We start from the raw sequence: 17,522 nt of genomic DNA, 5'->3' as shown, positions 1-17,522 counted from the left end.
AATTTGTTCCTCTAGTCTATTTAGCCTTAGATTTTACATAATTTGATTACGAAGCAACTGCTAGTTAAATTTGTAAGCACACTGGAAAAGAAGGGAATTATATCTGTGTGTATTAGATGGATAACTAGGGGGAGTTACAAGGTTTACCTTGGTTCACAATACACCTCAGTGGCTTTCCTACTCTGAGAACTTGGTTTCTTTGCTCACAGTCTCAAAGTAAAGGGGACAGGTCTGATTTTTGTCACATCAGTTTTACAGCACATCAACCATTAATCTAAGTATGTTTTGTTCTGTTTCACAGAACAGAGAGCAGGAGGCTGCAGTCTTCTCAAAAGCCATGCATCATTACCGGTGAAAAATCTGGTATCTAGAGCTGTTGAAAGTTTGTGTTGTGAAAGTTTTGAGGAGGAAAGTCTAAAATTCTGTATTGCTATGGTGATAAATTGCCTTTAAAAACAAGGGCAAATGAGACTGTTTTGAGCAGAAAAGTGAGGCTTTGGTTTAGTGTGTACCTGCGCTCTTTTTGCTCAGAACTGTTGGGAGATCTGGCTGCAGTCAGTATGAGTTTGGGAAAGGCTTTCCCTGTGATGACAGTATACTTAGAATAGCTCCTTGCCTGTCTCCAAACTGTTACCTCTCAACTTCTGAGAGCTGGCTTGACCTCTTGTGCGTTTATGCCACATGCCACACACTGCAGAAGTCCAGTGGCACGCTAGATTTGGATTCCTCCTTGAAAAGGCAGGAGCTGCCACTTAATATCTCTTCAGCCTTCAGTAGACCTAATGAGTTCTGTGCTACAGTTAAAGATCCAACAATGCCTTGATGACAAACAGCACAGCATTCAACAGACTCTGCAGTATCTGTTCTTCTAAAAACAATCTCAGATTTCACTTAGGCTATAAATTGAATCCCCTACTGTCATACCTTCTGAGCATTTAGGGTGCTGTGGAAAAGCTTATATAGCTTCTCTGAAAAAGCTAGAAAAATAAAACCCTGCTTCTTACAGTATGACCTTTCCATAGCATCGAAGGGTGAATGTGAGCTAAACTTACTCCTTCAATCCAGAATAAATAGAAGTGATTGCAAGTTCAAGAGTGAAATATCTGTAGATGGTTTCAGGAAAAATCTCCTCTTGGTAAAAGGTAGCACAACAGCCTGTTAGATGGCAGTGTTATATTTTCTAGCATTATACGTACTTAAAACACATGAGAAGATGAGAAAGCTTCTCCCCAAATGCTAATTTTAGGGAGGAGTTAAGAGAAAAAACTTGTTTATTGGAAGTTCCATTGAAGTGGACAGGCTGGCAGATAAGCTATATGTACCTATTCTAGATGTAACATAGTTTGCTGTTATGTTAATAAAATTAGTCCAAAGCCTTGTGACTTTAGAATGAATTCACAAAACCAAGTTTACTTTAGGATTGAGTATTTATACTCCAGATGTAATTGTATAATTAATCATGCTTGCACTCTGGTATCTTTTTGATGCATTTAACTTTTCTTCAACAGAATGAAGATGGATTAACAGAGTTCTTTGAAAATGTGGTAAAACAGACGCAGATGAAACCAAAGAAAGTGATCGGCTGGATTCTCAATGTCTTGCTCAGTTATTTGAAACAACATTCCCTGACAGTAAAGGAAAGGTCAGGCTTATTGATTACTACAGTGGTGAAACAAAAGTGCTCCTTTTCTCATGTGCCATGAATAGTATCGTATCACTCCGTTGCTCACTTCTGCTTTAGTTGTTATCTGTGAAGTTTGTTATGCTAGGCAGTAATACCTAAGCCTTGATGCTGTCCTGCTGAATGAACTTAACCAAATAACTTGCAGAGAAGAGGACCGTGTAGTTAAGAGCAGTAACCAGAGTCTTCCTTCTTTGGAATATGAGAGTGGTAAGGCATAATCAGGCAGTCAATACCAAAGTTGAATATAGCATATTATGAGGAAAAAGACTAGCTTGTTGTGCTAAACTCTGTGATCTTTAGGCAAGCGACAGTAGCCTAGATGTATTACTCACCTTATTCTCTGAGGTAACTTCTGACCCTTTTTTCCTTAGCCCGGTCAGTTCTTTCGTCCTGGCTGACCTTATGAACCTTCTAGAAAAAAAAGAAATTTCTTCTACAGCAGCAAAGCAGGTAAGTACCTTTTTGATTTTTACTGTGGTCTGAATCTGTGGCCGCTTACTCCATTTGTGTGGCAATTTTATAATCTCTGTGTACCAGTTCATCGGTTGCTTTAAAAGGAAGTTATGTAGAGTGTTGATGAAGGATAAATTTTGTATCTACTATATACATAGAAGGGATGAAAATGCCTCATGTGTAGATAATTTTACAGATACATCTGCATATTCAGTGTTAGAAGGCGGCACAAGCCAAATAGTAGATTTAAGCAATGTGAGCTGAAGTGAGTTAAATAGATCCTGCTTCTGAAGAGCCTGGACACGATCTCAGTTTCACAGTTCGTCAGACCTGAGTGAAAGGTCAGTGGGAGCTAATCCATGACTTGCGGTTAAACTGAGAGTATCTGTTACTAGGTAATAAGGGACAGTAAGGTCTACGTTCCCAAGCATTAGCATGTGGAAAAGGATATCATTCACCTGAGTGAAGTCACAAAGAGTTCTGCTTTGGTGTACCCCTGAGTCAAAAGTGGAGAGGTCTGGCCTTTCTTTTATCCTGGCTTCTTTAAGCAAGTGCTATTGTGGACCTCTCAAGCAAGTACTGATGGTAAAGCTAGTTTCTCCCTCTTAAATATTATCTTGCTTAGGACGGTCTGAAAAATCAGCTTTGGTGATTTGTATCTAAAATTGTGAACTGCTTATGATGGGTATGGTGACTAGACGTAGACAAAATTTGGAGGCTTTTTGTGATAGGGAGTATCTGTCATTCACCTGAAACTATTGCCAGCTGGTTTATGTGGAATGTATTGTCTTTTCAGATTGATTATTATCCTCTAGATAAGTACGTTAGATGACTGCTTCTTCTCAGGTTTTCATCAGAGAAACTGTTAATGAATTTAACTTGCAATGAAGATAGTTAACTTGCCTTGTCTGCTTTCAAGCTTTTAACACTGATATACACAGGGTGGGTTTCCATCTTTCTAGCACATGCTGATTTAATCCAAGAACAACTTTGGAATAGTACTGAAGTCCATTCACTTGGTTTTTTGCATGATTATAAACCAAGTGTGTAACTATTGCAAATGTGGCTCTTTACCCTACTTGGAGACACTTAAACTTCCTGGATTGTTGTTTTCTTTTTTGGAGATACTTGTAGTTCCTAATTAAGCTGGTCGTCTTGTTGGTCTGCTTCTGTGAATAGCCAGCTGCATATGACAGGCGTCATAAACAAGGATTTAAGTGCCTGACTTCAGGCATGTGCATTTGGAAATTTTGGATTGGAAAAGTAAAAGCTTCAAAAAGGAGATAAAGTATTAAGAGGAAAAGCATTGGAACGCAGAGCGGTTCTGTGCCTGCGGGGTTATGGCACACCCATCAGTTTGGTGTCTGCATTTGAAAGGGAAGCTTCAGAACTCCAGTCTTGATTCTGGGCTTCTTTGTGGAGGTAGAGACAGGGTACTAATGCTCTTCTACAGGAGTTTCTTGCCTTGTGATATATTTGTGTGCCAGCACTTCTGACAGCTTATGAAATGTCAAGAATTTCAGAGATGCTTTTCTTGTTTAATTACCAACTCCTTGTAATGTGCATGTTGTCCTCGGTGTTCTGAAATTGGACACAGAGAAATAACAGTACTGTTTGCCATCACTGAATGATGCTATCAAACTGCAGAAACCTTGCTACATTTAGAAAAGTATTTTGGTTGCCTGGATGTTGGAAGAATAACAAATGTTTATAACAATTCTCAGCAGTAGGCAGAGATACTGGATGGCCTGAGGGCAGAAAGGGCTATATATACACAACAGCAGATGAATTACAGCACTTGGGGTGGGGGGGAATGAACTGCAGTGGTAGAGACAGATCCAAGGAGAAAGGATGGAAGGGTTCCATGGGGTGAGCGCGCAGACCTGTATACACATACATGCTCGCTGCAGGAAGCTGTTAACAGTTTAAATTTTTTAAGAGGTTTTGTGTTTGGTGTCCGCTGTATAAGGCGCTAAAACACAGACAGATAAAAGCTGTAAGCGCTGATTATAGACACAGAACATTGTATGGTAGGATGCATATGCCAAGGAAAGGGCACTGTGTGCTTCCATAATTACCACTTAGGTAATTACAGAGCTCACGCCCAACTTGCCATCAAATATAACATCCTACTCCAGAGGTTTCCGAAGCAGTTTCAGGCTGGTGTGCCTGTGCAAAGGGGAGCAGCTTGCAGTTCTGCCAGTGGGCAGGGCTTTGGGGTGAGCATGTCCTGAATCAGGGGACCTGCGCAGGCACATGCTGTGGCCCACCACAAAGGCACCATTTTGAAGCCCACAGTGAGAGGTGCTGCTGCTGCTCACCCAGGGCTGAAACCAGTCTGAAAACCAGTCTGCCTGAGGTGGCACCTCAGTCCTCGTTTGCAGGGCTGGCAGTGGGTGCATCTCTGGCACAAGGGGCCTGCCTTTGAGTTACAGTGCTGGGGGAGGAGGCTGGTTCCTGGGCCAGAAACTTGCCCCTGCTGCTGAGAGCCCTGCTGGAGCAACTCCGCATGGACACCCTCATCACGCGTTCATTGGGGGGCTGTAGCAGGGTGTGGAGCAGAGCAGACTCCAAGTCTTGTTTGCTTCTGCAGTTGCATAGGTCACCCACATATTAATAACTTCAACAGGCCCACTTGGCACCCCTACTTTAAAGTAGATAGTGGGGAAATGAGTACAGTACACAAACCTAAACAGAACCATCTGCTTTGACAATTACGGCTATACCATCTGGAAGGCTGGACCCAGCCTGCCCCTCACTTTTGTCAGCGGCTGAGGGACAACTGCCAGACATCGAGGCTTTCCATCACTGGAAAGGAGAGATGCCTGCAGGACTGACTGGAGTGGTACTGCCTGCTGCTTCCCCCCACCCTTGGCATCAAATCACTGCAGATAGGGTTTCCAGTTGGAGCGTTCTCAGGCACAGCACTCAGCTGGCATGTTCACCAGTTGCAAAATGTTTGATATGATGCCCGTGGTAGCCAGACATGCAAGTCCTGATTAATTCATCTTGACCAATGGTTTGCTGCTATGCCTGTGTAGGTAGCGGCAGCAGAACATCATTAAAATCTAATCACGCTCAAGCAAGAATCAATAGTAGAAACTACTGAGATTTCAGTAATGGAAATGAGGTCTGAGATTCTCATTTTGGCTCTGGAGACTTCATAATTTGATCCTCCTGTTCTGGTGCAGGCAGTTTGTGTAAATGAGTTGAAATCATTTTTTAAACTGCTTTCTTTAGATTCGTACTCCTTGCCAAGTGGAGAAACACATTTTTAAAAGTGCATCTTTGACAGGTCTTGGCCACATCTCTTTCTGCGTTTCTGCATACCTGTAAACAAGCAAGGGCCTTGATAACAGTGTTGCTCTACTAGCTAAGTGGAGATGCTTGTTACCAAATTGAAAAGTACACAGGATGCAGATGTCACAAGGAAAATCTGGTGCCTTCAAGGTTTCTAATGGGCGAGCTTTTCTCAGTGCCAGGAGATGTTTGGCACAGGAATAGCAGGGAATCAGAGCTGGATCTCTGACTGTCAAGCTGTCCTGCCCCTGATCTAAGTCAGCCTGGTATATGAATTGCTCCTGGGTAACTCTGCCATGGTTGGCTGCTTAGATTTTGTTTGTTGCAGATTTTCCCCTCCTGCAGTCCATGGCATCCTGCTTGAATACATACCAGTCCTAAAAATCACATCTGCCTTTCTCCAGGAGAGCGATATGGCTTATTCATTGTCCAGCCCCTGATTTTGCAGCGCTTCAGACCCTCCGGGTTGTTTTGCTGTGCAAAGAGGACAGGGCTCCTTCTGAGGGGTGATGTACCTTCCTGGTGCCCCGGGTGGCCTTGAGGACAGAAAGCTTCCTGCCTGGTCCCTCAGGGAAGGGGAGCAGAAGGGGGCTGCCTGGGGTAGCAGTGGAGCGCAACAAAGAAAAGGCAAGTGGCTGCAGACAGGTTGAATCTCCGTTGGGATGTATGTCTTTCTAGGGGTATTCCAGGTAGCACTGGCATGATGATTTTTAAATACTGCACTAGAAGGAAGATCATATACTGCACTGATTTATTTAGATATAAACATCTGAAAGCTTTACTTATAGCGGTTGTAACTTTGGCTGCTTATCAGTAAGTTTAATATTGCGATCTGCCTTTAACCCTCTTGCGGGGGGGGGGGAAATGTAGCTGCCACAATACAGCTGCGTGTCATTACCCTCTCTCAAGGTCTCCAGCAGAGAGATAAAATCCCATAAAAAGCTTTGGGGTACGGCTGGCAAACAAATCTCCTCTTGCAGGAGTGTGTCAGTGCATGGTTCTTAAGTACCTGTTGTGGCTACAAAATTGCTTAACTGAAGGTCTTTTGTAACAGAAAATGCTTCATGCTGAAGAAAATTGCTGGGGTAGTTAACATACTGTCCCAAGTGCTTCATTTTTCCTAAGTTGTTTTGCTGCCCTGCTAATTTTTTAACATGCAGTTTGAATGCCCCTTCTCGTCTCCCCATCCCAGCCTCTTCTTCATCCTACAGTGAGTATTTAATGCTGAAATTCTGACATGACATCCACTTCCATATTGGTACACAGCAATGGCCCAGACATACAATCATATCTTCAGCTCAGGATGGAGCACAAGCAGCTGTTTTAATAATGGTTTTCTTTCTCTCCTCCCACAGCTCTGAAATAAGAGCAAAGGGAATACAGAAAATGACTGCCCAAGGAAATTGGTTTTTTATAAATGTTCTCCTCTCTCAAGTTTATTCCAGGGCGATAGCCCTGCTATGGCATAGGAAAACACACTAGCATTAACAAGTGATTATTCCAGAGGCCTGGGTTCACCCAGCATTCCGGTACTCGGAGGTGATGCATAGGTGGGCTGGAGCTGCTGCATTCATTCTGCTCAGCACTATTTTTCTTCTGCTTTGTCATATGTATCCTCATTACAGCTTGCTGATGAGCACTGGTAATGGGATGAGTTACCTGGGATTGGACTTGGTACAATAGCCAGCTAATCGCCTGCTCCCGGGCAGAGACATTGCTCATGGAAATGCATTTTCTCACTGCTCTCAGGCAGTTCTTGTGGATAATGTGAGATGAGCATGAGGACTGCCTGAGGGACAGCCTTGCAGTCAGGGACCGTCTCTGCTGTGGTGCCCCCCCTCTCCCAGTGAGGGAGCAGCTGCCAAATGCAGCAAGGTACACAGGGCTGCGTGAGGCAAACTTCTTTGAACAGGTCCCATCACTGGTAGTAGCAGGCAGGTCCCGGTACTGCGGTAGGCTACAGAGGACCGGTTGTGAACCATTAACCCGCACTCATGCACTGAGTGAAAATGCTTTGTCTTATTTCAGGATGCAGAAAAAGAGGGAGGGTACAAAAGCTCCTTCAGCAAGGCACAGGTTTAAATCTTGGCTTTGTTCACATTGCTTTAACTAAAATCTGGCTTCTTGGATAAGAACTGAAATACTGCATCTAAACAACGTGGATAAGTAAGTCAAGACACTGACTTCACTACTCATTGTGATTTTCAGGTGCTTGCGGAATTGTGGAAGGGAGAAGGGAAGACTCCTCTTGAAATTGTTAAAGAAAAGAAACTTGAACTGATACAGGATCAAAAAAAGCTTGAACAGATCTGCCAGGCGGTGATTGATGGACAAGAAAATGAGGTGATTATGATGGTGCTGGGAAGCTTGTGCACTGTGGCAGTCTGTGGCACTAAAAAGGGGCTTAAAATGGCCTTTTTTTTTCCTTTTGTCATTTGGGCTCTAGAGCCAGTATAGGAGCATTAAAGCTGCTGCTCGGATATTATCAGGCTTTTCTTCTCCTTTCCTATTTTACGAAATGTTTTTTTAGAAATTGAAGCATACACAAAATGATCAGCAGAAGAAATTACCAGTCTGGCTAATGTGCTAAGTCATTTTGAGAGACCATAAAAATTTAATGCAGGAAAGGAAAGCTGTGGGGCTCTTTCCCTCTTCAGCTATACTGTCATTAACCTGACCTGGCCACCCGGCCACGTAACTCTGATTTTTATGTCATCTGTTGTGATATTAGGGCAACGCTGTTAAACTGTTCTGAAGCTGGAGACTGAAGTTATCTGCCAGCAAGGCATACATTAGTTATGGAATTAGAGACTGTATCAGAGCTGGCAAGGCAAAAATTTTACTTGGATCTGGCTCTTTGCCTGTCCGCGTCTCCCTCCACTGCCAAAGAGACGAGTCTAGCTGGCTCTCCTGCCTGACGGTGGCTGTGGGGTGGGGAGGAGCCGGACCCCTGTGGCAGCAGCATCGGTGGCTTCAGGGCTGCCGTCTGCTCTGCTGCTGGGCTGTGGCAGCAGCGCAAATGCTGCAGTAGGAAAGATGAGGTTTTGGCTCTTCCCCATCTCCTTGCAAGAACACACAGCAGTCTGCGTGGCTCATGGGTCTAACAAGGTCTGAGCTGAGAAAAAGGGGAAAAAAACCCTTTGTTGATCATGAAGGGGTGGAGTGGGAAGGGATCTTGACAGAGTCTAAAATCTGCTTTATAAAAAGCAAAATGAAAACAAGTGCTTATATGTTCTCTGGAGCAAAAATGTAAAAGCAGAAGTGAATAGCTTGCTTCTAATATAAACATTGGCTAGATACATTTGCCATTTGGAAAAAAAAAATTAACATCTTTTGAGAACAATACCACCCACCCCAGATCTCATTGGGGGATGCTAACAGCTCTGCAAGAGCTTTTGATAAAGAAAATGAGCTTGCAGTAGGTCGGCGTGACCTCCATCAGACTGACTCATTTGCAGAGCCTGATAAAAGCGCTGCTGTATTTTCAGACTGGTCCAGAAGCACAAGTGTGGATAGAAAGAACATTAGAACAGAGTGGGAAGTGCAGAAGCCGAAGGTCCATAACTACACTCCCATTTCAATAATAATGCTTTTTCTGAGAATGTAATTCCTCTGTTTTCTACTGTTTAAGTAAAGCCAAATGTAGCAGAATGGCCTTGCTTCCCTACTTTTTCCAGGTGCTCTTTTGCTAAGGCAAAAGCTGCCTTGAAGGCCTCTAATTCATTGCTTTAAATTGCTGTGAGAGCTTACCGTACAAAATAGTTAGCTGAGTACTTGACGAGAAAAAGAAAAAAAGTCTGCCTTGCTTTTTGATAGTAACTTTCTTTAAAATGAACTAAGTTACAAGCAGTTGCTCAAGCCAACACCGAGTGCTTTATGAGAAATGCAGTATCGTCTGGATTGTACTGCACTCTGCCCCACCTAGGTAATTTCTAGCAGATCAGGAGTCCTGAGCCCTTTCCATATTGTGACACTACAGAGAAGATTTTAGACTGCCAATAATTCAGATACTGTAACAAGTAGGAATATTTGCATTTGTGCTTGGTATTGGCACAGTGGGTGGTTCATATGTTCACAATCCCTCCCTTAATATCTGTAAATATGACATGCTGTTTAATTGAAGCTATCGTGTTTTGCGCAATAACTCTGACAATGTAGAGAATGTCTTCCCTGCCATACAAACAACATGAAGGCCAGAAGCTTGTCTTTCCGCAGTAGCATCTCCTTTAGAAATGCCTGAAAGTGAAATTTCTGATGCGTTTTTCAGTCTCTTTACTTAGCTTTTAAATAGTCCTTGCTATTTTGCAGGTGATTGTGCATCAAACACTAGCTGTCTGATAGAAGGTCGCATTTCTGATCAGTTAATTAATTGCTATGTTGCAAAGGATTCCTTGCTTAAAGAAAATAACATACTGCTACAAAACCAACTATGTCTGTGCTTGAAGCACCTCACAAATATTATCAAATAAGATTGTCATTCAATGCAAATTACTTGTTATAACTGAACAGTGTTATAACTGAACAGTGTATTGAGTAAAAAGGTAGATCCTATTAGCAAAAAGAACTTCATCTCATTTTTCTGGCTCTTTTCCAGGAAGTCGCTGTTCAAGTTGCAGACACTGTTAAAATCTCAAAGTGTTTTCTGACTTTTAATAAAAGGAGATCTTTCTATTAGTTGTAAGGCCCTGCTGCTGTGGGGACTCGCTGTTGTCTCATGGGAGCAGAGCAGGAGCTTATTGCAAAGCTGAAGGCAGTTTTTATAAATAACAGCCCCAAATACAGCATTCTACAGCAATGGTCCAAAGGACAAAAATATTCATACCTTGGCTGTGCATGAGTGAAGATGTCCAGTTTACCTGTAACAGTGGTGTCTGTTGTTTTGTTTTGTTCTTCTTTAAAGGTTATGGCGATAAAGGCAGGAAATCTAAAAGTTCTGAATAAGTTAATTGGCCTGGTACAAAGGGAAACCCAAGGACGATCCAATCCTGTTCTGGTGAAGCAATTATTAGAGAAGAAGCTGTCAGAGTAGCCACAAGAGAACAACCGCCCAAGTGTCTACAGAAATCATGTGCTTCGTTCTGTCTGGTTCACTGCAAATGAACTTTGGTGCCTTGTCGTGCATCATCAGGATTATTGGTTTACCTCAAGCCGCATTACATCCCAGCCTTCCCTGGATGTGTCAGCCAAAGGCAGATGAGCAAAAGAATAGCAGGAGAGGAAACAGTCATTTGCATCTCCCTCACTTCGGTGTGGCATTCGGAAATGTGATTTCCACACAGCCATGGGAAACAAGTTCCCAGGGGTGTCTGTGAGTATGCAGAGAGCTGAAGCTGTATTGGTTAGTGTTGTAGTAAAGCAAGTGTAAACTCAGCTTTTCTAGCTGCCTTTTTCTGAGAAGGGAAGTTCACAGAACTTGAATGTGATTCTGGAATGGAATTCTGTGAATGCAAAGTCTGGTGGTGCACACTAACAACTCATTGTAAATTAGTGTGAGCACACTAGTAACAATGATTAAAACACCTTGCAGTAATTAAGAAGACAACGTGTGCCTCCATGCCTGGCAGAACAGAAAAAATCTACTGCTCTCATTCTTCCTGGTTTCTGAGGGATGGGGAAAAGCTGAAGTCGCTAGCTGCTTAAGTCAGTGCCTGAGGCTAGTGCCACAAACAGATGTGCCTACATCTAAGACTTGGTGTCACATTGTTTGCTCACCTTCTCATTGTTATGTGCTCAAACATCTGCTTTGCCTACTCACAGCTCTTTCACTTCTGAAGAGCACCTGACAGATGGATGCCTGAGCCCTTCCGAGGTTCAGCATAGCAGACTTCTGCTGTAGTGTGCTTCTCCTGGCCCAGTACAACCTCCAGAGGAACACATAGTGCCTTTCTCTTAGGCAGTAGCTCAGTAAAGGGACCATTTGCTCCAGTTTGGTTTTTTTCTCGGCTGATGAAAACTTGACCCTGTGTTTCAAATGCTCCAAGCCCAGGACTGCATGCTTCTCTGGCAGGTGGCTTTCTGCTGTCACCTGGCACTGCACCACTTCGGGGAAGGAACTGAACATGCAGTTGGCTTACCAACCCAGCTGGGTTCCAGGGTCTGCTCCACTATTTAATCAGAAGTGTTTTATGCTGTGGTTTTGGTTTTTTGGTTTGGTTTTTTTTTTTTTATACCTTCCATTTTTCAGCCCCTAGTTTTAAGTACCCACTGAAATCCAGGGTCCTCGAGTTAACTTCCCAGTCCCAACCCACTTCAGCTGATCAAACCATTAACAGGAAACATAACTAGAAGCAGCCTATCGAATTTACATTTACTAGGGAAAGAATTCCCATTTAGTACCAGGGGTTTGAAGTGATTAAATCCCCTCTGGAGGCTGCTAAAACGTGTGTCTTAAAGATCACATTTATCTCAGCCCTCAGATACTTCTTCAGAATTGTTCTTTAGGATATGCCTGCAGGGCAGATGTCAGAGGAGTGCAGCAGGTATGGCCCTGGGACTTCAGTCACCTTTTGCAAACAGTGGTGCTTGCAACACTAGTTCAAACTAGGTTGATGGCAGTTTGTTCTCATGAGCAGTAGTGCTAATGTGTGACTCGAGGAGGCCATTTCTGTACAAACTGGCTCACTGTTCAAGTGTAAACTCTTAATTAGAAGGAAAAAAACCCTGTGGTTTTCAAATACATTTATGTGAATAATGGGTATACATTTTATTCATTAAAAACCACTTTACAATTCAAAAGTCATACAGCTGACAAAAAGCAGTAACATGGTTGCAATCAAAAAACGTGACCCTTAAAAACCAAAACCCAACCCCCTGCAAAACTCCTAAAAAACCCTAAACCCCAACGCAACCTCCCCCTGCTTTTCATGTAACCTGACCTTCGCACAAAGGCTTTTACTATCACTTTTCACTTCATGAGCAAGTACCATTTTTACTTAGTGTTGGGAGTTTTCAGGTAAGTAAATGTTTAGTCAATACAGGCTTAGATTATGCAGCAAACTTCAAATTTTGGAATTCTGTTTGACTCTTGCCGTGGCAGCAAGAAAGGAAAAGGCACAAGGGCTTCTGCACGAAATCTTGAACCTTAATTTAAAGGTACTCCCCCATTTTAGAAAAACACAATTGTTTCCAAAAGGTGGTCCTCCAAGGTTAATGCTTTTGGTTGCACAGCTTGATGTTGCTGTGCTGAATTACCCCTCTGCTGTAGTGGGTGCCTCTTAAAAAAAGAGAAAGCAAAACAACAATGTATTTGGAAGAGTAGTAATTAAGCGGTATTTAAAAGAAGGAAGGATCTCCACCACTGTAGTATGGCTACTGCTGGTAAATGTCTTTTTAATGGCTACTTCTTTTTAGCCACAATTTTCCTATGTAATTACACTTTGCTAATATGGTACAAAATCTGTTAAAAATCACGAGCCAAGTTCTAGATGAGTACAGCATTAGATCTTTAAATGGATGTACTGTAAATCTCAATCTATTTTCACCTCCACCTGCCAGACACGATGGATAACAAGAAAGATTAAAAAGGGATAATTGTGATATTCTTCCCCCTTCCAGGGAAGGGAAAGAGCAGCTATAGTCTATAAATTTTGCACTATATTATGAAACAGTTACTTCTAAAATTTTTAAAGAAATCTTTTGCAGACACACACAAAATGTAAATTTTGTTCTGATAGAAAAAAGCGGTTTGAGTCAAATGAGATCGAGATGATGAATCTTTTTAATGTTTGTGGAGATTTAGCTACCAACTTTGAAGCAATGGCAGCTGGCAGTGCTAGGACAGAGAGATGAGAAAGCTTAGCAGGGCCAGCTAATATTGCTGCCAGTGTGGCAGCCTGTATTAAGGGGCTCATCAGTCACCTTACACCATTTTGATTGAACCAATACAACCAAAACAACGGATCCCTTTTTGCCTGCCAAGGCCTGATACAGCAGCATAAATACAACCACCACCTTCCTCTGTGTCTTAAATGGAGCTAAAAGCAAATTTAAATACTCCACAAGGGAACTCTGTACTGCACAAAACAGATTTGGTTTATATTTGTATAGCAGTGGTCAATGGAGCAAATTAAAAGACAGAAGCAGCAGCCCCAAGGAATTTAGTATCTGCTGTTGTAAAGACCAATGAAAAACCCCACAGGACAGGTGGATCTGCAAGATAAAAGGCCGAGACGGACTATGAAGTGTTCGATGTCAGAACATGTTGCAGAGGAGGAGGCTGTTTGAAGCGTGGTTGTATTGAGGCTAGGAACTCAAGAATTAAGATTGAGGCTTTGACCCCAACTTGCAAGTCTTACTTAGCTACAACAGTGTTCCCTGATCTACTGACTGCAGATGCCATCTGTGCAACGGCATTAGGCGGGGTGAATTAAGGACAGTTCCGTGCAGATTTTCAGCAGTAACTCTCCACGAACAGAGGGCCAAAGAGAATGCTCACAAATTAAAAGCTGACACCAGACACTGGCATGACAATCTCATCTACTCATTGCTGGAAGTCCTCTAAGAGGTCACTCCTGAGGGAAGAGAGATGATACTTACTATCCTGTATAGCTAAAGTATCCCATATCCGAGGTTGCAGAAGAGAAGAAAGTTGTTTAAAAAGATGCTGGCAACGCTGAAGTAGTGAAGAAAGAATTTCTAGCACTCAGCCTTGGCTGCAGAGTTTAATTTTAACTGTGTTAAAAATAGAAGCATATGATAGGAACATTAACTAAAAGGTTTACAGCTCGAGTATTCGCGCTGCGATTTCACTGCGGCCCCTTTCCACTCTACTTTTGCTGCGTGGTGTTGGTGTACTGTAATGTTCTCATTTCTGTTCAGAAGATCTCTCTACCTACACGCTTTCACAACCACTGACCTTGGCAGCACTTTCTCTGCAATTTATGGCCTTGTGGGTATGCTCAACGCATAGAGTGTTTGGGTTTTTTCACATAGTGAAAAACAAATTGGGTGTTTACTCAACTGCCTTCTCAAACCGCGAGGGAGAAGATGCAATAGCATGCTGGTGGTCTTTTTGCCCTTGTTGCCTGCATCTTCCTTGCAGTGCTGTTTACAAATACTCTAAAGTCCACTGGATTCTGCTTCACATAACAGCCACACAAAACCAAGATACAGCAGATAGGAGGTCAAGATTTTATTGACCCAAGTGCTTAGCAGCTTACCTGCATTGGGTTGAATGTTCAGTGCAAGTCCTCCCTGTCCCGCCACAAGCTGCAAACTGTCAGGTAACATACGTAGAGAGAATTCTACTGCCAGACCCCACATTATCCCAGCACCTAAAGGGCAGCCAATAATTTATGCCACATCCATTGCCTTGTCATCGCAGCCTTTGGAGAGAGGCCTAGAGCTGGGTTCAGTACTCAGAGCTGCAGAGGTGGTACTACCATGAGCTAATCCTAACGAGCACTTGAAGGCCAACAGTTTCACTGTAGGGAATGCTCCCTCCATGAACTGGCATTTTGGGAAAGCATGATGCCAAAGTTCTGACATACAGTCACATCAACCACAGCTTTAATTATCATCTAAAGCATTTACACCCACTAAGCAGGCATAGCCATCAGTAAATTATATTTTACCTTCTCATTTCTAAAGCTTGAGAGGCTGTATTTTCAGACTGGTCGTAGAGGCCACTAGGTTTTTCACACTGAAGCTCAGAAACTGATGTTACGACTCTGGAGTTTTACAACAGACGCTGGTCAGACTTGCCAACACCAAGCTGTGCTTGGACACTGAGAGACACCTCGAGAGACACGAGTTCCTGGCTCAAGCTGCAGCAAGGGATATCAAGTCCCGGAGCTGCTCCCTCTCCTTTGAGGGCGAGATGGCATTTCGTCTGAGCTCTGGCCAAACTGACACAGCAGCACTGAGCCGCACACAGTTTAGTTGTCTTGGATTTGACTCATCCACGTTACCTTTTGGTCTAAATCCAAGCCAGTTATTTTTAAAGTATACAGCTGCTGTGGAATGGCTTCGTCAGAAATGTAAATTTGCAGGTATTTAGTCCACAATATGTAATTGTATGCGGGCAGTCTGCCGAAGCGCCAGAGAAAGTTACTTAGTTGAGAAATGCAGCCTTTGCACAAAAGTTCCATCAGGGCTTTTAGCCTGGAGACTTCAGTCTTAATTTAATCCAGCTGCCACACAAGAACCATTATAATCAATGAACAAAAAGAAGATTTGCACAGTCAGCAACAAAACGCCACTTTAAGTACCTACATTTTTGAGATTCCAAGTAATGCTCCTATTCATAAATAAGAGGCTTCCAACTGAGCATATAACAAATGAAGTACATTGATGCTGGGCCACAATGTGTTTAGAAAAGCTGGGGGCCCCTAAAAAATAAAGTACGTTTAGTCAGAGCTGGGCTTTCACCGCCAACAGTGTCACTGAGATAGCATTGCGTTCTGTGGCTGTCTTCAGTCTGACAGCTGGCACCACTGTCATTGTAGCTGAATATTTATGCAAGTCTGAAACCACCTTAACAAGGAGCAATTTCTACCCTCCTTCGCACAGTTCTGGCCCAAACCATTACATATCAGTACTACCCACTCGGACTGTTACCACAGGACACGGTCATATTCATTTTTGAAGTTTGCTATGAGCTTTTTCTTTCTGGTCCCTGGTAAATCAGAGTAACACAGATGTAAATTCTTACCACATTTCACACAGAGACAAGTGCCCCCTGCTAATCTGTGGTGGTTTACCTTTGGGTTTGCTTATTAACGTAAGCAGCCTGAGTGTCATGTACCCTCTATTTCTGCTGATAGCGCTCAAAAGGTGCAAGGAAGAACATACTGTAATTATCTAAATCGGATCTGGAGACAGCAGCAACATTAATGTATTGTGTCAGAGCTATCTGAGTTAACAGAAAAGAAAGAGGAAAATCCCAGTATTCTACTCATAACCACAGATGCAGTTTAAATGTTACAAATGTAATAGGAGCCGTCATAAAAACTGCAGGCATGACATAGCAATTTCAGTAAATACAGCACAGTAAATTGCTTATTAAATTAAGCTGCCCTCAAACAGTAGCTGTGGCTACAAATTCAAATGATGCAATGACATAATTTAACTGCATGAAATCACACTGCTCCCATCCTTTTCTTCCTAACCCTGGGATTTTAGACGAGCTAAAAAGCCTTCCTGAAGCACGAAACTTTCTGTGAGGCATAAGCAGAGTGCACAGAGGGGTAGTGAATGCTTACGCGCTATGCTAGATGGTCTACTTCTCTCAGTAAATAGAACTTAACCTCTTGAACTTAAACCCTTGGACTCTGCGGGATGCAGTAAGTTTGTTTGCAAATGTTTTTCTCTGAAGGAGTGCACAGACCACTTGGGCATTGTGCCCGGGCCAAAGAGCAATTAGAATGGCGCTGGTGGCAGGAACGCTGTTCAGGCTTGCTGCCTATCCAGTCCTGCTCCCATTCCAAAGTGCGGTCCCCGCCAATGTCCGAGGTCCACCTCAATCACTCCGTGTTTTCTGCCATTCTAGGAAATTTACTGATCTTACTGAAAAGACCAAATCACATCTGAAAGGCAAATGCACTAAGCAGCACACCACCACTGGATCCATCAGACTTTTTACAAAGCGACAAAGCCCAATGAAGGAAGAAATAAGTAATTTATGAACTGCATGCTCTGAAGGATGTGTCTGGGTGTGCCGGTGGGAGGGACAGGCCATGCCTGCTACTGGGAATTTTCTCATCTCCACGGAATACAACTGAAAACAGCAGTTTTCATTTCTGTTCTTCCAAACCAAGGTCAGAAGTTACCTGGACAACAAAGGCAGTGCATCTTTCACATCTGAAACGGCAACACCAACAACTTGATCTCATTTGAAATCCCATATTCTTCTTTAGGGCATAAATGGAAAAGATCACATTTAAGAAAACTGCCTAGAATACAATAATAAAAAGGCAGTAAGTAGGGCCAACGGCACAGCACATGAATTGCAACTGACTGTACATGTCCAAAGATCAGCACATGCAAGGGGTGATGCTGTTCTGAATGAAAGCTGCTGCATGCATTAGCCCAATTAACACAAACCCTCTGTGCGTGTGCCGAGACTAATCCACAGGGCATCCAAAAA

The 17,522-nt window shown here is 43.0% G+C and overlaps 1 protein-coding gene across 1 annotated transcript in view; it reads left to right on the top strand.

Moving 5' to 3' along the window:
- The window catches only part of GATB (glutamyl-tRNA amidotransferase subunit B), a gene marked incomplete at its 5' end in the record, with an annotated part of 42,076 nt that extends 31,070 nt beyond the window's left edge, over positions 1-11,006 (top strand). Inside the window, 4 exons of the mRNA XM_082483063.1 lie at positions 1,509-1,642; positions 2,056-2,134; positions 7,646-7,780; positions 10,338-11,006. Of these exons, the coding sequence (XP_082339189.1) occupies positions 1,509-1,642; positions 2,056-2,134; positions 7,646-7,780; positions 10,338-10,466 (477 nt within the window). The 3' untranslated portion in view covers positions 10,467-11,006. The remainder of the gene's footprint in view (positions 1-1,508; positions 1,643-2,055; positions 2,135-7,645; positions 7,781-10,337) is intronic.
- Between the last annotated feature and the right edge of the window lie 6,516 nt (positions 11,007-17,522).

The sequence above is a fragment of the Vanellus vanellus genome (assembly GCF_965231255.1).
Source record: "Vanellus vanellus genome assembly, chromosome: 4".
NCBI classification, from domain to species: Eukaryota; Metazoa; Chordata; class Aves; order Charadriiformes; family Charadriidae; genus Vanellus; species Vanellus vanellus.
This window is presented reverse-complemented; position numbering and strand designations above follow the sequence as displayed.